This window comes from Rhea pennata, chromosome 1 (genome assembly GCF_028389875.1).
Source record: "Rhea pennata isolate bPtePen1 chromosome 1, bPtePen1.pri, whole genome shotgun sequence".
In the NCBI taxonomy this organism is placed as follows: Eukaryota; Metazoa; Chordata; class Aves; order Rheiformes; family Rheidae; genus Rhea; species Rhea pennata.
The window spans coordinates 55066979-55093598 of record NC_084663.1 but is presented as its reverse complement, the minus strand read 5'-3'; the positions used below and the strand labels follow the sequence as shown (position 1 = coordinate 55093598).

At 42.7% G+C, this 26620-nt stretch overlaps 1 protein-coding gene across 2 annotated transcripts; it reads right to left on the bottom strand.

The window, feature by feature from the left end:
- Positions 1-953: 953 nt before the first annotated feature.
- RANGAP1 (Ran GTPase activating protein 1) lies at positions 954-24660 on the bottom strand. Of its 2 annotated transcripts, none has more exons than XM_062587369.1 (16): positions 24531-24660; positions 22035-22173; positions 20573-20700; positions 19666-19725; positions 18792-18971; positions 17329-17463; positions 15893-16051; positions 15582-15695; positions 13750-13849; positions 12934-13018; positions 12114-12279; positions 11519-11632; positions 11080-11182; positions 9094-9182; positions 7086-7207; positions 954-2550 (listed from the first exon to the last, which is right to left on the bottom strand). In XM_062587369.1, exons 2-16 carry the CDS (start codon positions 22144-22146, stop codon positions 2481-2483), a joined length of 1737 nt encoding a protein of 578 aa, XP_062443353.1. In that variant the 5' UTR covers positions 22147-22173; positions 24531-24660; the 3' UTR covers positions 954-2480. The 2 variants fall into 2 exon arrangements, with proteins under 2 accessions (XP_062443353.1, XP_062443362.1); XM_062587378.1 differs by having other exon boundaries at positions 24536-24660.
- Between the last annotated feature and the right edge of the window lie 1960 nt (positions 24661-26620).

Genomic DNA, 26620 nt, shown 5'->3' with positions numbered 1-26620 from the left:
GACTAATAAAGTTCAAATTAAAAATACTTCCTGCAGCAGTAGTGCTCTTGGGGGTGAGTTGGTTGCACAAGACAAGCTGAACCAACACTGGAACAAACTCGCAGTCCTTCAATGTAACACTAGGAATTTACCACCCTTTAGGAGCAATTCCTAATACAAACTAAGGTTAGAAATTCTCATTCTTTTTTTTTTTTTTTTTTTTTTTTTTTTTTTTTGGCTGAGACTGAGACCTAAGCCAGCTCTAAGGGGGAAGGCTCAGTCTCCATGTCCTACCTAGAAGTAAATCTGTTGCCTGCACACTGTCACTTCCATCCACACGCTCTCCCTTGTCCTGTAGGCATCTAATCTTGATACTGGATACTAGGGCCAGCAGAATTTTCAGCTCCTAAATTTTGTTTGCTCTCAAAAGAAACTGAAGTTGAAATCTCACAGTTGTTACTCTTTAACAGCCTAACCTCCCAAAGCACTCTGCACAGCAGTGCCATGGGCAAGGACTTGATGGCTGGAAGTCACAAGGTGGCTAAAGACATCAAATGGAGTCGGGCAAAGTAGGGAAGGAAGGAGGACACTTAAGAGAAAGAATTGGAGGGAGGACAATTGGAAAAAATATCTGCAGTGGGTCAGATTCCTGCAGCCCAGTTAAGCTACCTGTTAAGGTTGACTCCCTGCCTTCATTTATACACCCCTGCTCTACCTATGTCATGTCCTTTTTCTCCAGACCATCCCCTCCAGGGAAAGGGCAGCAAGAGTAGCAAGAGGCCCAGGAGCTTGTTATGAAGGGACACTGCTTGTATATGAAGGGCAGCTCTTCTCCAAGCAGCAGAGAGCCATTGCTTTCCAGAGACTGATGGATCATAGCCACTCACAACTTCCCATACCCTCCCCTTTTTACCCTGTGGTTGCTTTGAATAGGCCCACAACCTCAAAGAATTTAAGCAGAGATTACACGTAAATAGGTCTTGCACATGCCACACAGTTTATTTAACATAGTGACCCAAATCCTTTCTTCTGTCAATGCTGCCTGCAAACCTGGGAGTAAATGCCAGTATTTCCTCCATTTAGGGTCAGCATGTGTACCCGTGCCAGCTGTGGCACATGCTGCCTCTCACAATGAAGGAACAGCTGCTTCCCTCTCATAGAGGCCACTGACTTCTGGTGCTAGCCCTGTTTATGCTGCACATCAGTTGTAAAGCCTGGTAAGAGAAGCTGAGCAGCCTCCTCTAACCATAAATAGAGGGGAAGATCAATATTAGTTGGAAGACAAACTTTTGTTACCTGTAGAGAATCAAATGTATTGATTCTCTAGAGGCTTGAAAACGTACATGAAGCAAGTGGGAACAGGACTAGCCTTTGAATCATCTCGTACGTTCATAAGTCGTGCAGGTAGGTGCCATCAATACATGTGCAGGCACACAAGCAGTACTCCATATGCAGAGATTTAGAGGCATCAGCTACTCCTTCAGTGCAAGAAAAGGCGCAGCTCTACCTGAGGACAGTCAGCACAGCCCTAAATCTTTGTGCTCTTACATGTGCTTGGCTTTCAAATATGTGAACAGCCCACACAGTCACACTGTTTTATCAGAGGGGGAACAGAAGGGAGGAGAAAGGGAACACAGTCCACAGGGATTTCATGGATTGTATTCACTTCCAAACCAAGCCTACTGTAATTAGGAAGAGAGGGGCAAGGGAGAGGGAAAGGGAGGGAAGAGGGAAACAACACAGGCACTAGCAAAGAAAAAAAAAACTCATTACAATAAAAATATGCTTGCTCCCTTAAGCAGTGGCCAGCGTCAGCCACACTACAATGATATCCAACCACAGCAACAGGGGAGTGGTACACTAGAATAGAAATAGCCACAATGTTCCTTCAACAGATGGACTTGAAAACAAGAAATGAAAGGGAGTACACCTTGTCCTTCTGACTTAGCAGCAGAAGGGGATCAAGCACTCCCCTGGCCTGAAGAAGCAGGAGCAGCAGCAGCATTGTAGCCTCCCTCCTGCACAGCGCTGAAGAACATCAGACAGGAGCCATAGTCCAGTAAAATAAAATAAAATGGATAACTTGGTTGATCCTGAGGACACCGTTCCGGGACCCAATGTTAGTCTTGGCACACCCTTGCCAATGCTACAGAAGTGGAGAAGGATTCTTCTTTTTGATTCATGCAGAACAGCACAGACTTATTCTAGCACAAGCATCTGCCTTGCAGACAAGGGAATCATTTCACAGAGAGGATAAAAAAAACAAAAAAGAAAAACAAAAAAACCCTCCCAAAAAAATATCAGCAGGATTCATCCAAGTTTATGAAAGCAAAATGAAAGAGATGGATAGACCTCCTACAAGGGAGGGAAAAAAAAAAAAAGAGAGAGAAGGAAAAAGAAAGTATGTCTGCACAGGCTCTAGGATCCTCTCCTACCACGCAGCTCCAAGTTCCCTGCTGACGACCATCCAGTGAGGAGGGAAGGGCACAGAAGCACATCTGTTACAGCTGATGGAGGGTTTGTAAGAGCATGTGGCGGGCAAAAGAACAGGAGTCAAGAGCACGGTTTGGTCTGTGGGAAGAGAAAGAATATTTAGTTTTTAAATACTACACATAAGAACTGCTTTACAACCAACTTGAATGACCAAATACACTTCAAACACACTAAGACTGCATTCCCAAAAGCTTATATTTTTTTGCTTCTTAAACCACTCCCTGATCTCTGTACAAATCAGTACTTTCATTTAGAGCTCACACATGGGGCTCTAAAGGGAGGGAATTCTAGAGGGAATAACATCTCTGTTAGAGTAGGAGCCAAAAAGGCTACAGCCAGCAATCAGAAGATTTATTTCTGCAGCTCCCCCCCCCCCAAAAAAAAAGAAACCAAAAAAAAAAAAAAAAAAAACATCCATCAGTTGGCAGAATCAGATTGTTCACCTCTCCAATCTGGTGTTTCAGTCTGGATAGCAGGAAGTGTGCAGAAGTGGAACCCCACCTCCATCTCTCCTCTGAGGGATGGAAGTTCCCATATACATTTTCTGTTTAGGGCCCGAAAACAAAAAGGATAAGTACACTCAAATCTTTCCCACTTTCCTTGCCAAACCATCTGCTATCTGTGACCAGAACAGTGGCTTTGGCTTTCTTTAATTTATAGGGCTTTTTCAAGTCTTTGAAGAGAAGCAATATAGCCTCATATCCCCTTAAATCAAGCAATAGCTGACTGGCTTTGCTCAGCTACCTTTCAGGGTGCCTTAGAAATAACCCACAGAACCTGTAGACCATCAGCTGAAAGTGCCTAGCACAGAGACTGCAACAGCAAGATCCAACTTACACAGAGTACCCTGCTCTTGAAACAGAATGATTGAACTACTCAGTCACATAAAGGTTAACAGGCAACTAGATGTCTCTAGCATTCTTATCCCTTCCTAGAAATATATTATCCCCTGTTTCCACAGGCTAATCATTTAATAAGCATTTCAGTAATGTGCAGCATTTTGTATCCATTCATTAGGGGAATTTTCTCAAAGAAGTTTTAATCCAATTTTACCTCTCTCTGTCCCAAATGAGAACATAGACATCATTGTTATTGTTTGCTAAAGGCTATTTGACTGGTAAAAGAAGAGGGACCTGTAATAAAGATGGGAATCTCTAGGTGAGAGAAATTTCTGGATTTATAGGCTATAGCCAATAGCTTAACAGAGGCTTATTGCATACTGTGGTTAATCAGTTTGGAGAAGAGTTAACCACTTATTTCCAAAAGAGCCATTCAGCGACCCCCACTGAAGAACACACAGAACAATTACAACTTGCAGTTTATTTTTTAAAGTGTCTGGGTGAGGCACTTCAGTCGTTTTTGGAAGACCCAGCCCTGTTTGTATTGAATAGGCTGATTTCGTCAAGGCAGCTCCACATTAAGTTTGCTTGGGCACATTTTCGTAAATAGCGAATCTGAACTGTTGATATTAAATCACAGCCAAGCTCCCTCAGCCTCCATTCCAGCTTAAACACCAAGAAGCTTCCCTACTTGCTGTGGAGTTAGACTGCCTGCCACTCTGCGGTACAGGCTGGCAAAAGTGATGCAATCCAATCCAACAGCAAAAATGAGTGCAGTCCAATCACAAGAGGGCAGGCAGGCATCCAGATACACGCAGTGTTTTCTCCTAAAGAATTATGGAAAAAGAGCTTGTGGACTCATAGCACCCTCTTGTGTCCAAAAGAAAATCGGCATAAATTTCAGCAGAATAAGATGGATGTTGGTTACAGTCCACAGCCCCATTTTTATTAATAATAATTATTAAAAAAAAACCACTACTCACACCATCAAACTGCCACAGAAGCAGTGAGGAGAATGACTGCTCCAGAAGCATAAGTCCCTTACAGCAGGAGACAGCAAAGCTCTGCCCTAAACAGCTAGAACTTTACAGCTCTGGAAGTCCAAAGGTGTTAACTGTGATCCTAAAGAAAAAGCTAGAAAAACGCTGCCACAGAAGTGCCCACTATTTAGCTGCAAATGAAGGGCTCACAGGCTTGACAGAGCAGAAGCAGACATGTTGCAAAAACTGACCCAGAAGAACTTGGCTGGTTACTAGGTTTATGAGTTAGGTTTGGTTTAGGGTTAGGATGTGATTTTGTATGGAGTCAGCTCTGAACAAAAACAAGCTGGGGTGCAGATTAGTCCAGAACTTTATGGAAGCCAATTTAATTGGATTTTGTAGTTACTGAACTGCTCTTGTTCTCAGTTCTCCAGGTATTTGTAAAGAATTTAACACTTGTTCCCCTTGTTCCCTTAGGTAAAGGACTTTAATAATTACACACACACTTTTTCCCATGAAACAAGAGGTACATTGCTTATACGTAGTATTGACTTCACCATGCTGTATAGGACATAAGTTTTTATAATAGCATCACACTGTCTACCCTGCAACAGCTTTGAGAATTCATAGCATAAATGAGCTAGCAGACTTAGCATTAGCACCCTACATGGTGAAGCAAGGCAGACAAAACTGCTTCCTACTGTGAGTTTGACTCTTGCAGTTTTTACATGATCTCTGAAAGACCTCACTTACACTTTCAGAAATAGGCTTTCCCCTCTTCCTGCACTTGTAACAAAATGCTGGCTATGGAGTCAATAGAATTTTTGCTGTTGTCTTGAACAGGACTAGAATTTTACTCTTATCATTTTGTCTACATAGAGCATCATTTACAGGTGAAGAACATTTACTGGTATTTTGCAGACCTACAGCCTGGGAGAGGCCTGCAGGAACACACACAGCAAGGGAAGCAGTATTTGTTGCAAGCAAGTTTGTTTAGAAGGATGCATCAAGCTGAATTATGAGGCTGCTCTAGACACCAGAATGTAATACAAGCAATTAGAAGGGTCAGATGCACTGAACCAAAGCCCCCCTGTTCTCTATCCCCAAGTTCAGATGATTTAAATACTCTGTTTGGAGGGCTGGCACTGGATGGAGACTAAGTGATACCAAGTGATCAAGCTTTCTGTGCATTTAGTGCCAGATGGGAGAAGCAAGTCATTTCCTTCACTCTTATTTTAGGGCTAGTACTGGAATCTGACACTGCAGGCATTTGTTTGATTGACAAACAAGATCACCGACACAGGCTGCAGTGAAAAACAGAAATCCAAAGATCTGTTTGAATAGTTTCACATGGCACCTCCCAATACTTCTTGCTTACACCTATGAGGATAAAGTGGGAATTGTATTTATTTAGCTGTTAAAGCACAGGCTCACTGGCTTGTATACTGCTTATTTCTTAGTCTGATCAAGCCAAGACGACACACAAGTACATGGACCATCCAGACAAACTGTTCCACTGTTAGGGCCTTTAGGTTAGTGCTTGCACATGAGTAAAAGGTAGTTATACAGTTTTATTTTCCAAAGCTGACACTAGCATGGCTGTATGTAGTGTTGACTTCACACTGTAGTGTGAAGCATGGCTTCGTATGTGCCACAACTATACAACAGCTTTGACAACTTCAACCACACCAACATTTGCAAAAATGCCTCTCCCCCTTCATAGCTCTACTGGGATTAGAAACAAGTCAGTTAAGAACAGAGTGCCTACTAGTATTTGACTACCTCCCTCCTGCCCATGCTTCATATCCCTCACAAGTACTCATTATCTCTGCCTTTCATTAGCACAAGCTCCCGAGCTTTCATATGTTCCCTACAGCACAGAAATCAGGAAGGTTTAAGTCTGGTTCTGAAGGTGCTTAAAGAGGTGCTCTCAGCCTGCATGGCACATATCCCACACTGAGCTGTGGCAAACAGCTCCCAAGTTCCAAATAGGTTTCAGATCTCTGCTGCCCTGGGGAAAAGGAGTTTTAGACTCTGTTTCTCCACATGAAGAGAACTATTTATGCTCATCTCAAGAAAGGAAGAACTATTTTGAGCGTTTTTTGCTAACTACATCAACACTAAGTTGCCTGAAGGTCTCACTGATTTAATCCAGAAGAGGTATGGCTTTGTCTTTGCCACAGCTATTACATTTACAATCCTTTAAGACATTGAAGGAGTCAAGGTTGAGGGGGCAAGAGAGGGATGATTCTACACCTGTATTAGGAGCAATGATATTAAATAGAAACAGACAGTACAAGCACCTTCAACATCTATACTCCTGATTTAGTTCTCAAAAACTACTAACCTTGCTGCTATGACTGTAATGGCTGCATTTATGAACAAACGCAGTCTTTGCACTGTTCTGATCTGCTACTGATCAGTGTTATTGTATTTAACAAGTCAGATAAAGCTCTGCTGACCTTCGTAAACATCAGGGCCATTTGCAGGGCTTGGTTAAATCCAGTGTACTCACTGGTCACTCAAGCAGTAGCTAGAAACCCAGCAGGTTTCCTTAAGTTCAAAATACTCTTCTGTAACTGGTATCAGCAGTCCGTGCTTCAGAGGCAGTTTCGAGCTGTTTTTTTCCCATCATTTCTTCTTCAGGATTCATGACTTTTTACTCTAAACATTACAAACCTTTCAGAACATGTATTTATTGTGCTTTAACAGAAGAGGCTGCATGTCGCTATTAACCCTCCAACCATTTCACTAGCTCCCATGGAGAAGACTGCATAGCAAGTACAATACTCACTTTGTCACAAAAGCTGAAAGAACTGGGGCCAAGGATTTAGGAAAGTAATCCTGTTGGACCATATGGTTCAAGGTCATCAGAATACCATAAAGGCTTGGGACAGCTTTGATCTTCTCTTCGCTCTGAGAAGAGGAAAAGATAGAAGACAGACATCAAGACAAGTCATGATCACTATCCTGTCTAATTCACTACAGTTCAGAGGCAATAACTTCTCTGTTGAAAGAAGCATTCCCATCCACAGTAGGAGAGAAACCTCTCTGTTGTAGTAAGTGCACTTTTCCTTGGGAGAAAAGTAACCAACCCTGTGGCCTCCTAGCTCCAACATCTTAAAGCCAGCAGCATCAGGAATGTTATAGTACATATCTTTTAGGGCTTAGTCAGAAGCAATGGGGAAAGGAAAGGAAAGTAAGGTATCTGCATCAAACAGTGAAATAGCTACATCTTCTCAGAGGCCCCCTGTTCTAGTGTTCTCCTAGGGAAACCAACTCTACTTCATTTTATCAAAAATTGAGTGTTCTAGTTACACATTTTACCTTTTATTATTCTAGCTATTTTTCACACCATCTCCATGCTTCCTCCAGAATGCAATGCATTACCAGTACTGGCCATGCAATTGATGCACGAGGAAAAGTTAAGTCATTTCTATTGCTGTTCCCCAGCTTACATGATGAATTCTTCTTGCTAAGATGACACTAACCCATGTGCCCTAACTCAAACTGTTTTTAGTTATTTCTCTACTACAATCCCAACTAAAGCCCTTCATCCTGTAGATACAATCTAGACCTGTTCCTAGAGCGTGACCTTGTATTTGATGTTGCTAAGAATATCTGTTGCTTTTGTGCCTCCAGATATGCTGGATAGATAAACATGGAGGCTGCTCCCTCTATACACGCCTAATCCATCAACAGAACTGCTTCCACACAACAAGAACAGCCTGTTGGTTGATCCTCAAAGGCATTATCATCAATACCACTTTATAGTTTGAAAGAGTTCCTGTGGAGCACATATCTGTGCTTTAGACTTCATTGCACATATTTAGCTTTTTCCGTATGGGATAAGAGGTAAATGTCAGTCCCTAAAATAAGCATCTTGCAGAACAGAAAGCTCTCTGGGGTTCTGTGGACCTGAGAAGCAGGATGCTTAGGATTTGGCCTTACATCCAACTACACAGGAACAGAATAAATGGATTTTTAGAAAAATTTAGACACATCTAGCACATCACAGCCATCTGCCTTCCAAGTTGGGTATTACCATAAGGTAATACAGACACTCAATTAAAAGCAGGCTGCTATAATGTAGACTAAATTCTGTGGAACCGGCTTGGTACAAGCTTCCTTTCTCAGTTTCTAGGTCTTGAAGTGGTGAGAAATATTGACCCTTGCACCATAAATACAGAAAAGTGCTCCTTTATTTTGCAGAAAGCGCTTCTCCCTCTTTTCAGTCATCTCAATGAAAATAAAGCAACAGGTATTCTAATGCAATTAGCAAGTTTTCTGACCCTCCCACCCTTTTTCAATGAGAAGTTGTCTTCCATGTCACACATCTGACATTAGTGTATTGCAAAAATACTTCAAAGGATGAAGTTGAATACTTCTGATCAAATGCAAGGGGTTAGATATTTGTTTCTGACCCTTGCTAAAAGATGTCCTAGAGGATCAATTTAATAACAAATGCTATATATATTTAGACTCCCAAATACAGCTTTTTATAGGCATCTATAAGAGCTCATAGTTCAGCAGCAGCTCAGTTTCCTGGCATGACCCTCCCTACCTTCAGGGGATAACTTTGATAATGCAGAAGACGTTAAACAGAATAGAGGCAAAGAGCTGACACCTACTTCATCCTAGTATGATCTTCCAATCTGCAACTTCTGCTGCATTTGCAGACCTCCATTGTCCCTGGGTATTAGGCACCCAGTTGCCTCCATGGCAACATAGTCACTCACAACACTGCCAGTCTGGTCTTCAACCTAACCAGAGCATAATTTAACTCTTTCCTGCTTCCTCACCTTAAGCAGTCCCATGTGGATCAAGAGGCTTGTGATGAATGCATCAGAATTAAATGTGGCAGAAGTGAAGGCTTTTTTCATTAAGGCATCTAAAAAGAATACATAATGTTAAGCACAATATTTTTCTGCTTGCTGTTTCTCAGCAAGCGCAGTCTGATTTGTAATTTCAGGTCCCTGAGGTGACACTGTGGAGCTAACTATAGAAAGAGGTCTTGCTACAGTTTAAGATCAAAACTGATCCACACAGGATCTCAGAGTAGCAGCTGCTACGGGATATTACCTCTCAAAACTGCTTTTACATTCTACATGTCTCTGCAGACGCTGGCTGTAACTTCTAACCAGACAGATGAGGTCTTAAACATAAGGACTAAATTTTATACAAAGGCCTACAGGAAGAGCCTCACCCATTGCCTAACTTCAGATGTAACTCACTTCACTCATATGCATCACAAAATGCTTTAATGCATTTGAACATGCATATACACAGCATGCATGCACACACTGAATGAGCTAATATCCCAGCAGTCCAGCAAGAGTTGGAGCCTTGCAATTTTAAGGCCAGCAAGAATTTACCTTTCATTTGAAACCAAAACAAATGACAATATAACGAGAAAGCTTTTTCACTTGCTTTCAGGGCTATCTCACAACTAACTGCTGCAAACCATGGCAAATCTGTGCTCCAATCTCTTGTGTCCACAAGAAAGGCAATGCATCCATTCTAACTCTTGACCATTCTGGTTTCTTGGAATGGGCAGAACTCGCTTTCATGACTGTATAACCACTGTCAGACATTGACTGGAGACTTCTATACCAACTGATATCTTCCTCAGAGAAAAGTAACTGATCGCCAGGTACTCTTTGCTATGAAGCCTGTGTGGTAAGAAATAGCTATCAAGATAAATACATTACACAAGTACACTTAAGTCAATAGACCATTCTGCACTGAATCTTTTATTGAAGTTGAAGACAACTCATAATGAGCACTAGCCAAGTCCAGCAGTAGTTCATGAAATGCCAGCTAACTATTTTTGGCTAAGTTGGCTCCATAAGCAAGTACAGTGAACTGTGTACTTTACTACTGGTTCACACACAACAGCTAACATAGCTCAGAATACATAGACATGATGAAACTGATAAATTGTTAACTAGGAAACTGCACATTTTTTTGCAATAAATCACACCAAAGGGTCTTAATATAATTGATCCAGTTCTTTTGCACTGCTCTGCTAAGTAGCTTGTGCAGGAGAGAACAGTACTGTTGTAGAATTTGGAAGAAATGAGGCACAAAGTCCTTCTCCTTAAAGAATGGCCAGATGCTAAGTAGATGCTTGGAAATTCCTGCTTCCAGATGAGAAAGTAAAGGAATAATGTTAATATAAGAAGTCAGACCTAGCTCAAATCACTACACTACAATATAGTGAGGAACAGTCCCTTACCTGTACATTGGCTTCTGTGCCTTGTATCATGTTATAATGCAACCTTTGCTCCCTGAAGAAACTAAACAGGCATCACACTGATAAGAAGGGACACTAAATAAGGTCTCTCTCTCCAGTTTCTTAATACTAAACATGAGAGGCTACTTTCAGCAAAATTTCTATTTATTTATTTTAAAATAAGCAGCCTTGAGAAAGTTACTGACCTTGGAACACAGTGCTCCCAGATACTGACAGCATAGCATCAGAGATGCAAGCAGGGTCCAGCACAGTTCCAGTAAGACAGCAACTACATGGGATACTGAGCTTCAAACTTTGGAAGTACAAGATCTGCTAATTTCAGAATGAGTTCCTATTTTTACTCCACACAATAGCTTCTCACTGCCTCATATTTTGTTATCTTGGGTTTCCTGAACCCTGCCAATAACAAGACAGTTAAATGACCTGGTTCATCTGGGGCCTGACCCAGCCCATAGGGGTGTTCCTCTGCATTGCACTGGGTACCCCAACACTGGAGCATGTCACACCATGAAACTAAGAGAGGTCCAGTCACCTGTTGTTTCATGCACTGCTGTTTTCACTGGAGTTTCATCTTTGAAAACTGAAGATATCCTTAGAAGAGTTGTAACTACTTTTTCTACATCAGATGCATCTGTCTGAAAGACAAAGAAAAATCACAAGCTGTTAAGCTCATTGCTAGACAGACAGAAGACAAGCTTCTGTTACAGCAGTGACAATTACAGCCTCCAGCAGACTGATCTCAACACTGTCTTGGCCATAGCTCAAAGCATAAGAACTACTACAATGCCCAGCTACTCTGTGGAGAGCCTTTGGTGCCACTATAAGCATAAACTGAATCACTTGCTTCCTAGGTTCTGTAGGACCAATGGGAAGAAAGGAAATCCAGGTTTTCAAACAGAAAGCAATTGCATCTCTGGGGATTAAGTAACCATGACAGAGAATCAAGCGCTGAAAACCACTGGCTCACCTACCTGCTGGGCTATCAGCACAGAACACTTAGGTCCTAGCCGCAGTAGCTTCTCTGGTGATGGGAAAGCAAGGAATGTGGCAACATCAACAGGAGGAGATGGCACTGGAGTTGAATCCTGAAACAAAAACCATCAAGTTACTCTTGGAAGTAAACAAAAACTGGTATACCAAAGGCACAAAGGACTGACTTGTGTGGGTGCAATCAGGATTTGTCCAATTTGAAAACCATTTGTGGTTGCAATGAGCCCAGAATTGGCATAACCATGGCATGATAGCACAACTGCATGCCATTGCACATACAGGGTTCCCACCATTTTCCAGAGTTGAGGAGACATTTTCTAACTGTATTTGTTACAATTGCCACTCAGCCTTTCTCTCCATGCATGTGTGCACAGGCACAAATTAAAAATATTTCCAAATCATCCACTTTCTTTTGTTATTTCCTGCATTTTATCTCCCTGCCTACTACCAAAAAGCCATCCCACAAAGGAACATGAACTCCTGCCAGAATTCAAGTTCAGACTCACTCCAGATCTTATTTTCTTGTATGGAGGAGAATAAAGGAGGAAACAGGACTGCATCCCAAAGTAAGCTTACCTGTGAATCGAGTATCTTCTTAGGAGTCACTGACTCCTTTTCTCCCTGTCCTCTCTCCTTCAACTGCTGCTGTTCCTCCTCCTCCTCCTCCTCTTCCTCCTCTTCTTCCTCCTCATCTTCCTCCTCTTCATCTTCTTCCTCTTCTTCCTCTTCCCCTTCATCATCACTATGGTTTGAGAATTTTTATGTAAAATAGGCCTTCATTATTTGCTCACAACTCTAGTACACTGGAATTCAGAAACATTTTTTTTCCAGAGCACAGAAAAGCAGCTCCTCCCTGCCAAGTGCTACTGGAAGAAGTACATCTTATTGGCCTACAATAGGCTATGAAGTCACTCAGACTTCAGTCACCCAGTTGAGACACTGGCAAGCAAACAGCCAGAAATGCAGTCTATAACACTAAGACAAGACTAAAGATTAAAGTGAGGTACAAAACATTTTTCATTGGAATCTTTCCTGGAATCTTCCATACCGCACAGGCGGACCAACATCCATAATTGTGGGAAAACTTCTGACGTAAACTCCGGTGCCTTGCTCCAAGAATCAGAATCATAGAATCAGAATCATAGACTCAGTAAGGTTGGAAGGGACCTCCAGAGATCAGCTAGTCCAACCTCCCTGCTCAGCAGGGTCACCTAGAGCATGTTAGACAGGGCTACATCCAGGTGGGCCTTGAATATCTCCAGAGAAGGAGACTCCACAACCTCTCCGGGCAACCTGTGCCAGTGCTCTGTCACTCGCACAGTGAAGAAATTCCCCCTCACATTCAGGCAGAACTTCCTGTGGTTCAATTTCTGCCCATTGCCTCTTAAAGATCTACCTCAAAGATCCCAGGACAGCTGCCATATTGAAGCCTTCAAGGATCTCCTGGAGTTGCTCACATCCTTCTTCTCCAAGACAGTTACCTAGGTTATTGTGGAAAGCAAACAGATTTAAAATATATACACTAGATCACTCTTAGGGTCCCTACTACAGATTCTCGTCTATCTTTTATTTCTGGGAATGAAACAGTTGCCAGCCATTTCTACACAACATTTTAGAGGCAGCAATGAAGACTTCAGTATTCAGAATCAAGCAGCTGTTAGACAATTTTTAGCAACACTGCACAAGGACTAGAGACAAAAACTGTAATTGGCCAGAGTGCCTTTGAGAGACTTCCTGCTAGTTCTGTTAACAGCTCTTGTTCTCTGTGATTCTGAAACAAGTACATGTGGGCACAGTACCATTGAAAAAGTGACCTAAGGTGAGAATAGCAAAAGTCAACACTGGTCAAAGATTTCCAATCTACTGTAGAGATGTGGGAGGAAGCTTTTATTTACAAGTATGAAATATCTGAAATCACACTGAACCATTAGAAGTTTTTCTTGAAAACAGATACGGATATCAGTCCAAACTTTCCACCTTATGAAATGGTACTGAAACAGCTTACCTTTAACCATTGACCAAGTTTGTGGCTTAAAACTTTCGAGAACTAAGTTGTTTCCTGCCTCAGGCTCATCTGAGTTCAGCTATTCTCAGACACCATTTTTTACAGGCTGACAATTGCAAGGCTAAAATGCATGATACTGTCAACATAAACTAAAGGTTTCTAGTTAGGGTCAGGCTAGATGTGCTTTGATTTAACAAACTTACATACCATTGAGATCTAACTTCTCCAACTCTGACCTGTCTTCAATAGCTTCAGCAACAGTCAAAGCAGCATCTCGTTTGATCTCACAGAAGGACAAATTCAGTTCCTAAGAAGCACAAGAGCATTCATCTGCAGAATTGCGATAATACCCAGCACCCCATCAGCTTCATGTGCTCGCAAGCTTTCTGTAAAGATTCTCATCTGAAGAGGCTCTTAGCAAAAAAGTATTTTTAATTGGGAGTGGAAGGGGAGTTTGATAGATACTTACTTCTACTCATATACCTGAAAGGGGTAATTTGAAACATACCATCACAAGGAACAGTATTACTGAAGTAACCCCTTTAGAACAACTGCCACAGAGAACACCGACTGTTCATCTACAAGTAGTAGATACTCCAGGCTTTATCAGCTGACTAGAAATCTTCACATATCCAAGAGGCACAAGACATTGTACATTTTACAGAACCAAGGGAAAAATTCTGAAAGTGCTTACAGGCAGGAAGTTCCTGTCAGGGTTCCTGTCATGCCACTGCAACATGAGATAGGCTGCCTTGGGATTCAGTAGCATGCCCAGTCTGCTAGGTTCACTAGTGACAGCCCTTTTGGTTTCTTCCTCTCCAAAACCAAGGATTTTTGTTTCCTAGCACCCTCTACACCAACACGGCCCAGCTGCTAGCCCTGTGACTACTTGAGAATTCACATACTGGTAAGTCTTACTGAAGGAGGATAGGGCAGCACATTTGCCTTTCAACACCTACTGTGCAAGTTAAGGCCTCCAAAAGATGAGCTATGAGAAGAACTATTTCTGACAAACATGGCCAGCAGAGAAAAAATACGGACAAACTAGTAAGAGTTAAGTTATTCAACTGCCAGCCACCATCCCCCCTGCAACCCTGCATTGTACTCAATCAATCCACACCTGAGAAGGGATTTAATATTAACAACAGAAGGGAAATAGTCCTTGAACAGAATGAATCAGCTATTATTGCTTAATGCTCCCTTAACTACCTGTGCTCTGGAAAAAAGGATTTAATTTCTGGGTGTTCATCTTAATACTCCTGTTAGAATCCTATTTAAGAGGAAGTTTTTCTGAAGATTCAGTTCCAGCGGAATCAGGAAAAGTCTGAGCAAAGGATCCTGCACTGCTCACATCTCATCACAAAGCAGATTCTGTACCAGATTCATACAGAAGTAATGTTAACTCATACAAATTTTTGTTTGACTGTAAGCTTACAAGAGCAGGAATCATGCATGTTCAGGATGAATACTAATGCAGTTATGATCCATGTCTGGTGTTTCTACAGATCATAATTTATACATACTCCTGATTGGACTTAGTCCCATCTTGAATGTTGTCAAATGCCAATCCCAGGCAAATACTGGTTCAGGAGGTTGTGGTATTGCCAAGAAGTTAGAAATATTCAGACCTTTGATGCAAGCTCTAACAAAAAGCATTAACTGTATGAGCTCTGAAGTACTGAACAGATTATAAGCTGTTCATGAACACCTCAGATCCCCTCTCATAACCCTCCAAAAGGCTCTAAAGGCAGATACTTCCATTATCAGACTCTTGAATAGCACTTGTTGAGTAGAACCAGTAGCTTTAAAAACCCCAAGTAGAACCTAACCAGATCACTGGTACAATTCAACTTGGAGTACTCTTACCCAGATGCGGAGATTCCAGTGATCTACAACATAGCTTATTGCTTTGAGTTGTGTGGAAAAAGCAGGTGAACTCCATTTTAAAATGATCAATAGTGGTAGATGAATGTACAGAAAAATCAGAGAATGGAAAAAAGCATTCAAGAGATTCAGAGCTGAACAGCAGAAGGTAATACCTTTAACTTATGAAGCCCTTCTTTGACAGCTTCAGCAATAGCAACAGCACCCTTTGAACGCACCAGGCAGTCTCCAAAGTTGATCACTTCAATCTGCCGAAGAGCCTTCAGAGTCTGCAAGACGGTACAAATTTGAGAGTATAGACAGGCAAATAAATCAATCAGATCACTCCTGGAAGGTCATCTTTCCTCTATTCCTCTGCCTCAGCGTGGCATATGGCTCCACAAATCCAGAGATGCTGATACTAACTACATCTGAGGAGCCTCAAAGGGAGGATGAAAACCCAAAGCAGTCACATATAACTATTCACCTCTGCCATGGCCACAGCTCCTTTCTCTGTGAATGTGTTGTCATTCAAGTTTATAATCTTAAGCAGTGGGTTGATAGCAAAGGCCTGGGCAAGTGCTGTGATGCCAGGATGATTGATTCCATTCTGCGGCATATGGACCTCTTCTAGAGTCCCAATGATCTATCAAAGAACACAGACGAAAAAAGCTATTAGGAAACATACTTCAACTCCAGAATGCAGTGCCCCACTCTTCAGGATTTGTTCACAATTGTTCTCTTGCAACTTAAGTCGTTGAGCTCTTCTGCATAGAACTATTCTTCAGTAATCATGTCACAAATCTAAGTGAAATTGCAGGTTTGTGGCAAATGACAGATTGACAAAAAGCCTCTAATTCTAATAGTCATGGAAAGTATCCACTAATGTCTGCTCTACTGCGTCTGCTATAGATTCCTTTAAAACAACGGTTCTCTATCTGTGTTTCAACAACCCTGAGACAGACTGAGCAGTGTCATTTGATATGATATTCTTCAACTCAAGGTCTACATTTTGCCTTGACTGCAGAAGCAGACCAGGTAGGGGGGGGAGACAGGAGGAGGACACAAATCAAGATGAAAATTCTGTGGGGGCTTGATAGTATGTCACACAACACAGTAAAGAATCTCATCTTGGTAATGCCATTAAGTCTGAATTCCTTAGTAACTTTTTATGTGCCTTTCAAGTATTTAAGAAGTCTTATTTTTGCCATCGTTACTGATTTGTGAAGATCACATCCAGATAGCTCTTTACAAAAAGAACAATCTGTAATCTTGCAGTATCTTCACTAATACATTCCACAATATACATTAAATGTAATTCAGGAATTATCTTCCACAGCAAGAGTGACATGAAAAAGGTAGATGGCCCCAACCACACTGAATTCTGCTCCTCCAAATAAGGATGCGATTTCGTCAGTGAGAGCTGGCAAAAGTTAAGAACCACCTAACAGCTCTCACAGAATGTTCCTGGAAGAAAGAACAGGTGTCTTTTGCCAGATGATTGAACAAGCAGGTAGATTCAGGAGGTCACCTGATACACCTACTCCAGTGCCAAATTACCTCCATTAGCACAGACAGGAGGAGAAATATGACCAATATTAAATTAAGCACTTGAGGAAGAAACAGGCACCTCCTAACTGCTTCACACAGCAACTAGTTATGTGTTTGAAAATGGGTCACAGAAACATTCAGTCATCAACTCTAATCGTACTTGTAGACGACTCCAATGGGAGTCTTCATAAAAGGGAGCCCAACTGCACAATGAAGTCTCCAACCTTCAACAGCAAACAGCATCATAACATTAGTGAACTGATGGTCAGCACTGTCTCCAAGTTGGAGAGCTATATGTGCATTCCTTCAGCATCTGCACTGAAGTACACCTTGCTCCAATTTGCTATCATGAAGCTCTGGTTTGGTACTCACCCCAAAGGCTTCAGCCAGGGCAGTGGCACCATCATTCTCCAGACGGTTTCTGCCAGCCACAAAGATTTTCAAAGCAAGAGGCTTGCCCTGGGCACTTGATTTCCTGTGACACTCTTTCAGGGCAGCTGCCAATATCTAAAGATAACACAAGCAGTTTATACTACCTCAGCACCTCATTCTGAGGGAATCCAAACATGTTTTATATATCCAGTTCTCAAGAAATACTATGGGTCACTGCTGACATACACCTGCTTCTATATAAAAGCGTGCAGAACCATGTGTTGCTACAACACTCGCACACAACAGTCTTAGGCACAAAGTGGCAGCACTAAAATTGCAGTGCCCCCATTAACAACATTTGACTCAAAAAGGCAAAGATGGGTCTTACTGACAATGACAGTCAGCTCGGTTTATCATTTTATCTAACAGGCATTCTTCAATGTCAGCCTCATTCTCTCAAAACTCTATGCTGTTAGCTCTCTTGAGAAGGGAATCTAAGGTCCAAACTAGACCTTTCTCTAGCATGGAAAAAAATTGACAAGAATATTATTTTTCAGGGATTTAATCATTGCAGTAGTGCCAGGAGAAGGAATCTCAGGCTGTAAGATTCTTGTTGGCCTGTTTCTTCAAAGTTCAAAGGGAAATGCAAAGTCCTGTACCTGGAGAGGAATAACCCTGTTCAGCAGCATAGGCTGGAGTCTGAGCAGCTGGAAAACAGCTCAACAGAGAAAGACCTAGGAGTCCCCATGGCCAACAAGCTGACCACTGGCCAGCAGTGTGACCCTACTGCAGAGAAAGCTTCTGGATAGCAGTAGGAAGAATGTCAGCAGCAGGTCAAGGGAAGTGATCCTTCCACTTTATTCAGGACCAGCGAGGCCACATCTTGAGTGCTGGATCCCCTTCTGAGCTCCCCAGATATGGGCATACTGGAATAAATCCAGCAAGGGGCCACAAAGGAATCGGAACATTTTGCATACAGGGAGAGGCTGAAAGAGCTGGGATTGTTCAGAATGGCTCAGGGGGATATTATCAACATGTACAAACAAATGATAGGGGACAGGGAGGGGGACTAAAGATGACAGAGCTAGACTCTTTTCAGTGGTGCCCAGTGAAAGGACAAGAAGGAACAGGCACATTGAAATTAATGAAATAATATATTGAACTTAATACACTTCAATACATTGAAATTCTATTTAAACAAAAACAAAACAAAGAAAAAATTACAGCAAAGGTGTTTAAAAACTGGAATGGGTTGCCCAGAGAGGTGGTGAAGTCTCCATCCTTTGAGATATTCTGCCTGGATATAACCCTGAGCAACCTGGTCTAGTCAACTCTGCTTTGAGCAGGAAGGTTGGACTAGACAGTCTACAGAGCTGCCTTCCAACCACAAGTGATTCTGTGTAGTAAAGTCTGAAGCCAAGTCTTGGCTCTAACCTCATTTCCAACGCAGAGACAGCACTCACCTTGCCACCTCCAATGCCCATGCCGCAGTTGTTGAGCTTGAGTTCTTGCAAAGTGTAACACGCTGGGCTCTTCAGCAGTGCCTCAAAGCCACGCACACCATCTGGCCCAAAGGCATTGTCACTGAGGTCCAGCTCCACCAGCTGTGCTCCAGCAGTGATGAGTGCATCTCCCAAAGAGATCTGTGAGGAAACAGATGGCAGGAGGGGTAGGGAGAGAATGAATTGACTTTCAGTGACAGCGTGACTGCAGTGGCTAGTGATGCTGCAATGGAATTTGTGCTTTGAAGGCATTCTGCAAAGCTGCATGGGGGAATAAAGCTTTATAGCTAAAGTCAGAGAAGGAGTTGAGCAAGTTACTAAGAATAACTCCAAGACAGTTATCAAAAAGTTTTCCCAACCTTTTGGTCAAATGTGCCTTTTTTTTTTTTTTTTCTTTCTCCAAAGTGACTTTCTCCCCTACACTGCTTCAAGGAACTTATCTTTCTTCTGTTGAGTTTATCGTGTTCTTGCTCCACAGAACTTAGTGGTGGTACGTTTCTATAACACTCTTGGAAGCAAAGGCCAGATGCTTTTATTTAGAAAGCTTAGTTCCCACACTACTTATGAGAGCATGAAGTGGTGTTTTGTTTTTTTTTTTTTTTCCCCAGCTTCTTCAGGTCACTACTGTGGACCTCTGTTTGGGCTTTTATCAACTCTTCTCCATCTTGTACAGAAGGGACACAAAGCCACCAACCTATACTGAGACACTTAGTGTTAGCAGCATAGAGGTTTTCTAAGGCTTTGTTAGCACAGAGATACATACTCCCACAGAAAGCATGACTAATATAACTTCTATTCTCACCTGTCAAAGTGTCCAATCTAGCTTTTTACTTACCAAAGCAGGAGGGATCTCAGACCTCAGCCTCCCTGTGAACATATCACTCCAATGACACCTCTAAAAGAAGAAACATACACAGATAGAAGAGAGGCCATTAAAATATTTAGAACACAGTTGTTCAGAGGTTTACACATAAGCTGCATTGCACCACTGGGGACAACTTAGTACTGTCTGCATTCCCTTGGGCGTGTCGTATGACTATACCGAAGAGCTACGAGAACTAACATTATAATTGCTTCACTTGCAAGGAAATAAAGCCATTGAAATGAATATTGTAAATAAAGACTACACAAGAATTCTCTTTCGCTAAGAAAGTTCCCATAGGAAAAAGTAGCAGGAAACTGAAGGATATACTAGAAATGTGGATTTTCTTAAGGTACAGAGTCCAACAATCTGGACTTGCTCAAAAAGCCACACTTGGGCTATTAATGCAAGTCAACATTTCATACTCTTTCCCTGCAAAGCACAGCAGCACAATGCTCCTCTAACATTAGGCTAGAAGAGTAGTAGGAAGCATAGTGAGAGCACAAAAGAATCTCCTTGTGCATTTCCTCCATTAAGCAGCCAGAAGATCCAACCTAGCTTTTCCATTAGAACATAAGTTCTCTTGGTCTTTTGTTACTCAGTTCTTTGTTTACAAATGTTGCCTGTCCTGAGAAGCTCTTCCTTGGACAGTTTCTCAGCTTTAAGATTGGAACAGGATCAGTTCAGAACACACAACACGTTCATGCTATTCCAAAGTCCCAAAGTTCTGCCACATTTTCACGTGGTTGTTCTTCCTACTGGAATAATAAAATGAGTTTTTAAGGCTAACTCAAAGCAAGCTGCTGTGGGAAGAGTGTAAATAGGCCTTCAGTATTTCTACAGTACTTCTCCCCTTTCACCACCCTCTTGAGGATCTCACCTTCAGCTCTGATTTTTTTTTCAAGGCTTTGGAAATGACCTTTGCTGCCTCCACGCCCACTGTGTTGCCTTCTAGGCGTAATGCTTCCAGGCCATCAAATTCCTCAATTTGTTTGATCACTTCTTCAGCTGCAAAGAAGAGACAGTCTTGTTGGCCTTTTCATTAACATCTTAGGTACCGCAGTAACACTCTGATGCACTTGCTCAACCCAGACTCAGTCAAAACTGCTGAGCAACATTATCTGAAAGAATCCTGAAACAGTAATGGAGAGCAGAGCTGAACTGTCATGTCACTAGAGAGAACGTGTTCTCTGTTCTCCCTTTTCATAATTTATTTCTAGTTCTGTTATCAGATAGCCATCTTCATATTTACAAAATTAAGTCTTACTTCATTTGCTATTCAGCACATAGTCTAGGAGTTGGAGTACACACATCAAAGATGCAAGGACCAGGCTAAAAAATGATGGTGATAGGTGTCCCATCAACAATAAAAAGTTCCCAATGACTGACAAAAGTAGATACCTGTTCAGAGGGAAGCAATTTAACTCAAGGATAATCTTATGTTTAAGAAAAAATACACACTCTACCAAATAATAGCCCCTCAAGAACACATTGTTTCTTGATGTGGTAGGAATGTTGACCTGTGTGCACATGCATGTATGTGTGTATTTTTATATATACATACATATATATATATACACACACACACACTATATATATATATATTTATAGCTATATTCCAGTGATTTACAACACTAACAGCCACTGCAAGACAGACAAATAATAGCCCCTCAAGAACACACTGTTTCTTGATGTGGTAGGAGTGTTGACCTGTGTGCACATGCGTGTGTGTGTATTTTCATATTTTATATACATACACACACATATATATATACACACACACACTACATATATATTTATAGCTATAGCAGTGATTTACAACAATAACAGCCACTGCAAGACAGACATTGTTCCTTGGGAAACACATACAACTGCAAGAGACAGGCTCCAGAAAAAACAGAAGTCTAAAACAATCAGTTTGGGGTGCTGGGGGAGAGAGAGGCACTATAGCAGCAGACTAATATATCAACCGTTCCTCTACGCAAGTCTTCAAAGTATGCAGTAGCTCCAAGCACTATGATGTTGCTTAGTGTTTTTAAAATGAGAACTGACATCTAACACAGTGGCTGTCAAAAGCACTCTACAGAAATGTCAGGAAAACAAGAACTATATACCAGAGAGCCAAACCCCAAGTCTACCATCAAGTAGCACTACCAGAGTACCAGGTTGAAGCAGCCTGGGAAAAGGGAAGGAAACATCTCTACCAGAAGTAGCTGTAACTAAATAACCCTCGCATCACAGCTAATATGACAACTCAGCCATGTGAGATGAGCTAGAGATTTACTGTAAGACTTCAGAATTACAGGGAGAAATTTCCCCAACACAAGGATATTTTCTCTTACCATCTTCTGCTGTATTGAGTTTAAGGCTCTGGCCTTTAAAGCTCAACTGTCCTCCACCCACTTTGGTTTTTGCAAGTGACTCTGCAAGCTTAGTGATATCTTCTGATGCCATCTTTTCTGCTTTCCCAAACTTTAGAAGCTGTTAATTAAAAGAACATTAGAAAACATTAGAAAAAAACTGCACTACGTAATCTATATTAATAATTGTATTTAAATACTAATGTGTTTTTTGTTCTTGAGATATCTATTTGAATTTTCAGCGTCATTAGTGGTTTTCTCCTGTAGCTCACTCATGGCAGTTTGGCCAGATTAACATTTCAAAGTAAGATGCTGTTGATTCTTCCAATCCTGAAGAAACTTATGTTTTGATGGAGTTGTAGCACTTCATAAACAACTAATAGCTAAAAGCACCTACCAAAACCACATTAAGACATTGTTTCGTATACACTTTCACAATGAAAATATAGTATTCTTTTCTATCCAAACCTTATCCTTTAATTATACATGCTGCATGTTTCCTCTCTTCCCCAAACAAAACTAAAATGAACACAACTGTTTTCCCCTTTCAGTTATATCCCTATTAGTGCTCATGTCAGCACAGTTCTAGAATCACTGAGCTGCTGAAAAACATCATGTGTATTAGCTACAAAAGTCTCACTCAGATTTGTAGGCTTACTTTCTTTTTGGGTGTCCCACAGAACTGTACTCAAACATGTTGAATAGAATGCTATGACACTGATGGATTAGTGAACATTTCACTTCTAGGCACAAATTTGATGCTAGCCATGGCTCATAGCATCCATAAATCATTATCTGATGATTAGCAATCACTCAAGTGACTGACCTCATTATCCTACTTCATTAAGTAGGATAAATGAAGCATGCTTCTTTGGTGGTTTCATGGTTTCTTTCCATCTTCACTGAAATAAGGGGCTACAAGTGGCTAGTACTTAGAAGAAACAGACTTCTAGAAGAAATTTCAGATGTTAACAGGGATGAAAGCTAATCCCTACAATAGCAGAAGGCTGGGCCCCTTCCACTCTTGTCTGACACAAAAGCTCAACACTCTTTAAGCCCCTCCAATAGGGATGATTTTAGACACCCTCTAAATGAAAGTTGTACATATACACCCTTTTCTCCTGCTGCCTGGCTGGAAAAGGACCTGCCTCCAGCTCTGCCCAGTTAGTGCTTTCTCTTCAGGTTTATGAACTTTTGTATGGCTTTTGGATGCCAGAGGGGGGCAGGGAGCATCCTGAGTTCATCAACACCACCATTTTAGGATGGTCATCCTCTCAGATAGGTGTTGCCAGCAGAAAGATGCTCAAATAAATTACTCCACTCCTATCAGGCCACTCAGACACCATGCTGATAGTCATCCCTAACCTCTTCCAATCCAACAGCAAAGAAAAGAAACAGAGAGGATTGTTCTCCAACCCAGAAAGGCTTTACCACACAGAAGCAAAAGTTAGATAGGACCCAGAGAGGTCAGTTTATTCACCTAGTTGAATAACTATTCAACTTTATTTTTGAGCATCTCATCATTGAACTGTTTAAAAAGGAATTCCACATTCTACTGTAATGTTCTTTTATAACATACAAGCATACTCCCTCCCTCCACTTCTCTTCTCCTTAAATCCCTTTTTTATTTTTTCACCTTATACATGGACTACTTCCTAATTTCAACATACTATTTCTCCATCACATCCTGAAGCATGTTTTATTACAGACACATCAACCACACCCAATTATTAACCTACCAAAGGTCTCTTCACTGCCAGCTCTTCTGCAAGATCAAAAAAGCACACAACACAGAAAAAAATAGTATTCTTGGCAAATAAAAACAAGCTCTAGAAATGCCTGAAGAGAGGCTTCCTCACTATTTAACCACTACATAACGCTGTATGTTTCCTGATGGTCAAAAAAAAGTTATTTTAGCTGAACACTTTATTTATAATGATTTATCCACGCTAATGGACAAGATGCCGCCTATCAAGTGTAAGGGGGAGCCTGGCCCGCATGCCGCTCCCAGGGAAGCTCGGTGACAGCCCAAGGTTACGCTCCGGAAAGTCCCTGACAGGCTCCCAGCGCGGCTTTCCCCTCGCGACGGGGAACGGCTCCTCTCTTCCCCCACGGAAGGTGCCAGGCAGCGGCCACGCCGCCGCCACGCCTCCCACCTGCTCTCCGCGACGGCCCCCGGGACTCCCGCAGCGCCACACAACGCGCCCGGCCGCCCGGGGAGCCGCCGCATCGCCCCCTCCCCCCACTCCCGCCGGGACGGCTGAGGCCGGGCACGCGTGACCCGCACCCACAGGCCACGCACAGGAGCGTCTCCTCGCCAGCCTGGGGGGGGGGGTAAAGGGGAGGCACGTGGGACCTTCGGGAGGCCGCCCCTCCCCCCGCGGCGAGGAGCCGGGGCGGCGGGCGCGAGCTCAGCTCAGCTCGCCTCGCCTCGCGCGCCCCCGCCCGCCCCACCCAACGGCCGCGGCCCCGCCTCACCTCACCTCCGCGCCGCGAGGGGGCTGGTGTCGGTGTCGGTGTCGCCGCCGCCGCGCGCGCGCGCGCGCGCTGGGGCCCCCACTAGCTGCCGGTGGAGGCGACCGAGTGGCGTCACCCCAGGGCTCGCGCCGCTGGGGGGGGTGGGGGGGGAGGCGGAGGATTTGAAAGCCGGCAGTTTTGTTCTTCCCTCTCGGATTGGCTGCCTGGCGTGACGTCACAAAAGCCGTCCCTCGCCGCCCCGCGGGAGGCGGCGAGCGCCGGCGTGCCCAGGGCCGCGGGCCGGCCGCGTCACGCGCGGGCGGAGCTACGAGTGCCGTGACGCTCCGTGAGGCGCGGGGCATGACGGGTGATGGAGTTCTGAGGGGCGGGGCAGCGGCGGCTCCCGGCATGCCTGGCGCGCCGTGCCGCCGTGCGGTGGCGGCCTAGCCCTGGGCCCAGGGCTTGGAGGGGTGGCGCTGGCGGGAGACCTCGCTCTTCCCTCCGGTGCCCCGTGGGACGGGGCGCCCCCGAGCACCAGGACGCGGTCAGGGCGAAAGGGAAGAGCGCACGTGTGTGCATACAGACACATGGCTGCTCTCCCTATGTCCCACACAGCACGTGCTGTTCCCCCAGCCACTAGGCTGTGTGTGGCATTTTTTTTCTGAGCGGTGAAATAAAATTAAAAGTATATATGATAGAAGAATATAAGCTGTGTGTAAACCTGTCTTCTATAGCAGCATGTTTGCACAGCACATTTTACCTTGATCCTTTTTGGCTAAGTTACAGCCTACAGATACTAACAGTTCAGTTTCAGGTGGCAGCTGCAGGTATGTGATGAGATCAGTATGAGTATTGAGATTGGCAGTTGGCTGGATTTATTAGGCCATTTGGTCTCAGAACATTATAGTCATTTTTTTTATTATCTCATTATTCTATGACTGGCGTTTTAAGAAACAATATCAAATGTTTATTCAGACCCAAGAAAAAACTATCAGTAACTGGCAATGCTAAATGATGCAGGAGGTTATGTTGAGGCAAAGGACACGCTAGTCCTTCTTCATTCTTAGAGAACAGAATAAGTTTCTTTATGGAACATGACAGACAAAAAAAAAAAAAGGCCACTGACTGGTGCTGCAATGGCTGGAAAGCTTGAGATAAAGCTAACTCATAAGTAATCATGGGAGTTTCTCTTGCAACTGAAGACAGTGAAGAAACTGAGGCACTCACTAGATTATGCTTGTGTGTAAGGAACTTAAAGCTATCAGAAAATGTAGAGCAGATGAGAGAATTTAGTGTGATCTTGAGAGGGAGCTTCAGCTCAGAAACTATGAGCAAGGAAATTCGCCCTCCTGATCTTTAGCAAGAAACAGGATCATATCAGATTTAGCTCATTCCATTCTCTATTTTTCTCCCAAATATGTCTAACTACATGGGCCAAAGGGGCAAGAACAAAGTCTTCAATTGTGAATGCAGCTATACTGGACTAAAGGTATATTTTGGCCATTGTAGCAGATTCCTTCTCCTTAAAGGAACAGGTCTTCACAAATCAAACTCACTTTTATGTAACAGTTCATAATAGTAATTTGCCACCTTTTGACTCTGCTGACTATGTGCATACTATACCTAGGTAACTTCATTTGCAAATTATGAGAATTTTGATCTTAACCAGTAAGGAAAGATGTTACTCATGAGCGGGACAATATATGCTGGATCATGACTTCATGTGACAGCCCTCACTATTATAAGCAGAGAAAAATTGGGGTGGAAAAGGGTGTAATGTAGCGTTCAATGAGGAAATTCAATCTTAAAAAAAAATGAATGTTCTTGAATTAAAAGAATTGTACTTGTTCCATGTCATTCCTGATTATGTATAGATTTTGTTTTCATTGCTCTTTCTCCTCGGTTCCTCCTAAACTCTCTTGTTCCTCTCATGCAGCTGCTACATCTTGCCTTTCAGACTTTCCACTCTGACGAAGGGATGGAGGCATCTTAGGCACTGTAATTCATCTGAAGGTTACTGGCTCCATGACATTCCCCTTCCTATGTGATCTGGCATGTAAGATCTCCCAGTGTTGTCTATCTCCACCAGGCCTGCCCCACCTTCCTTCTGC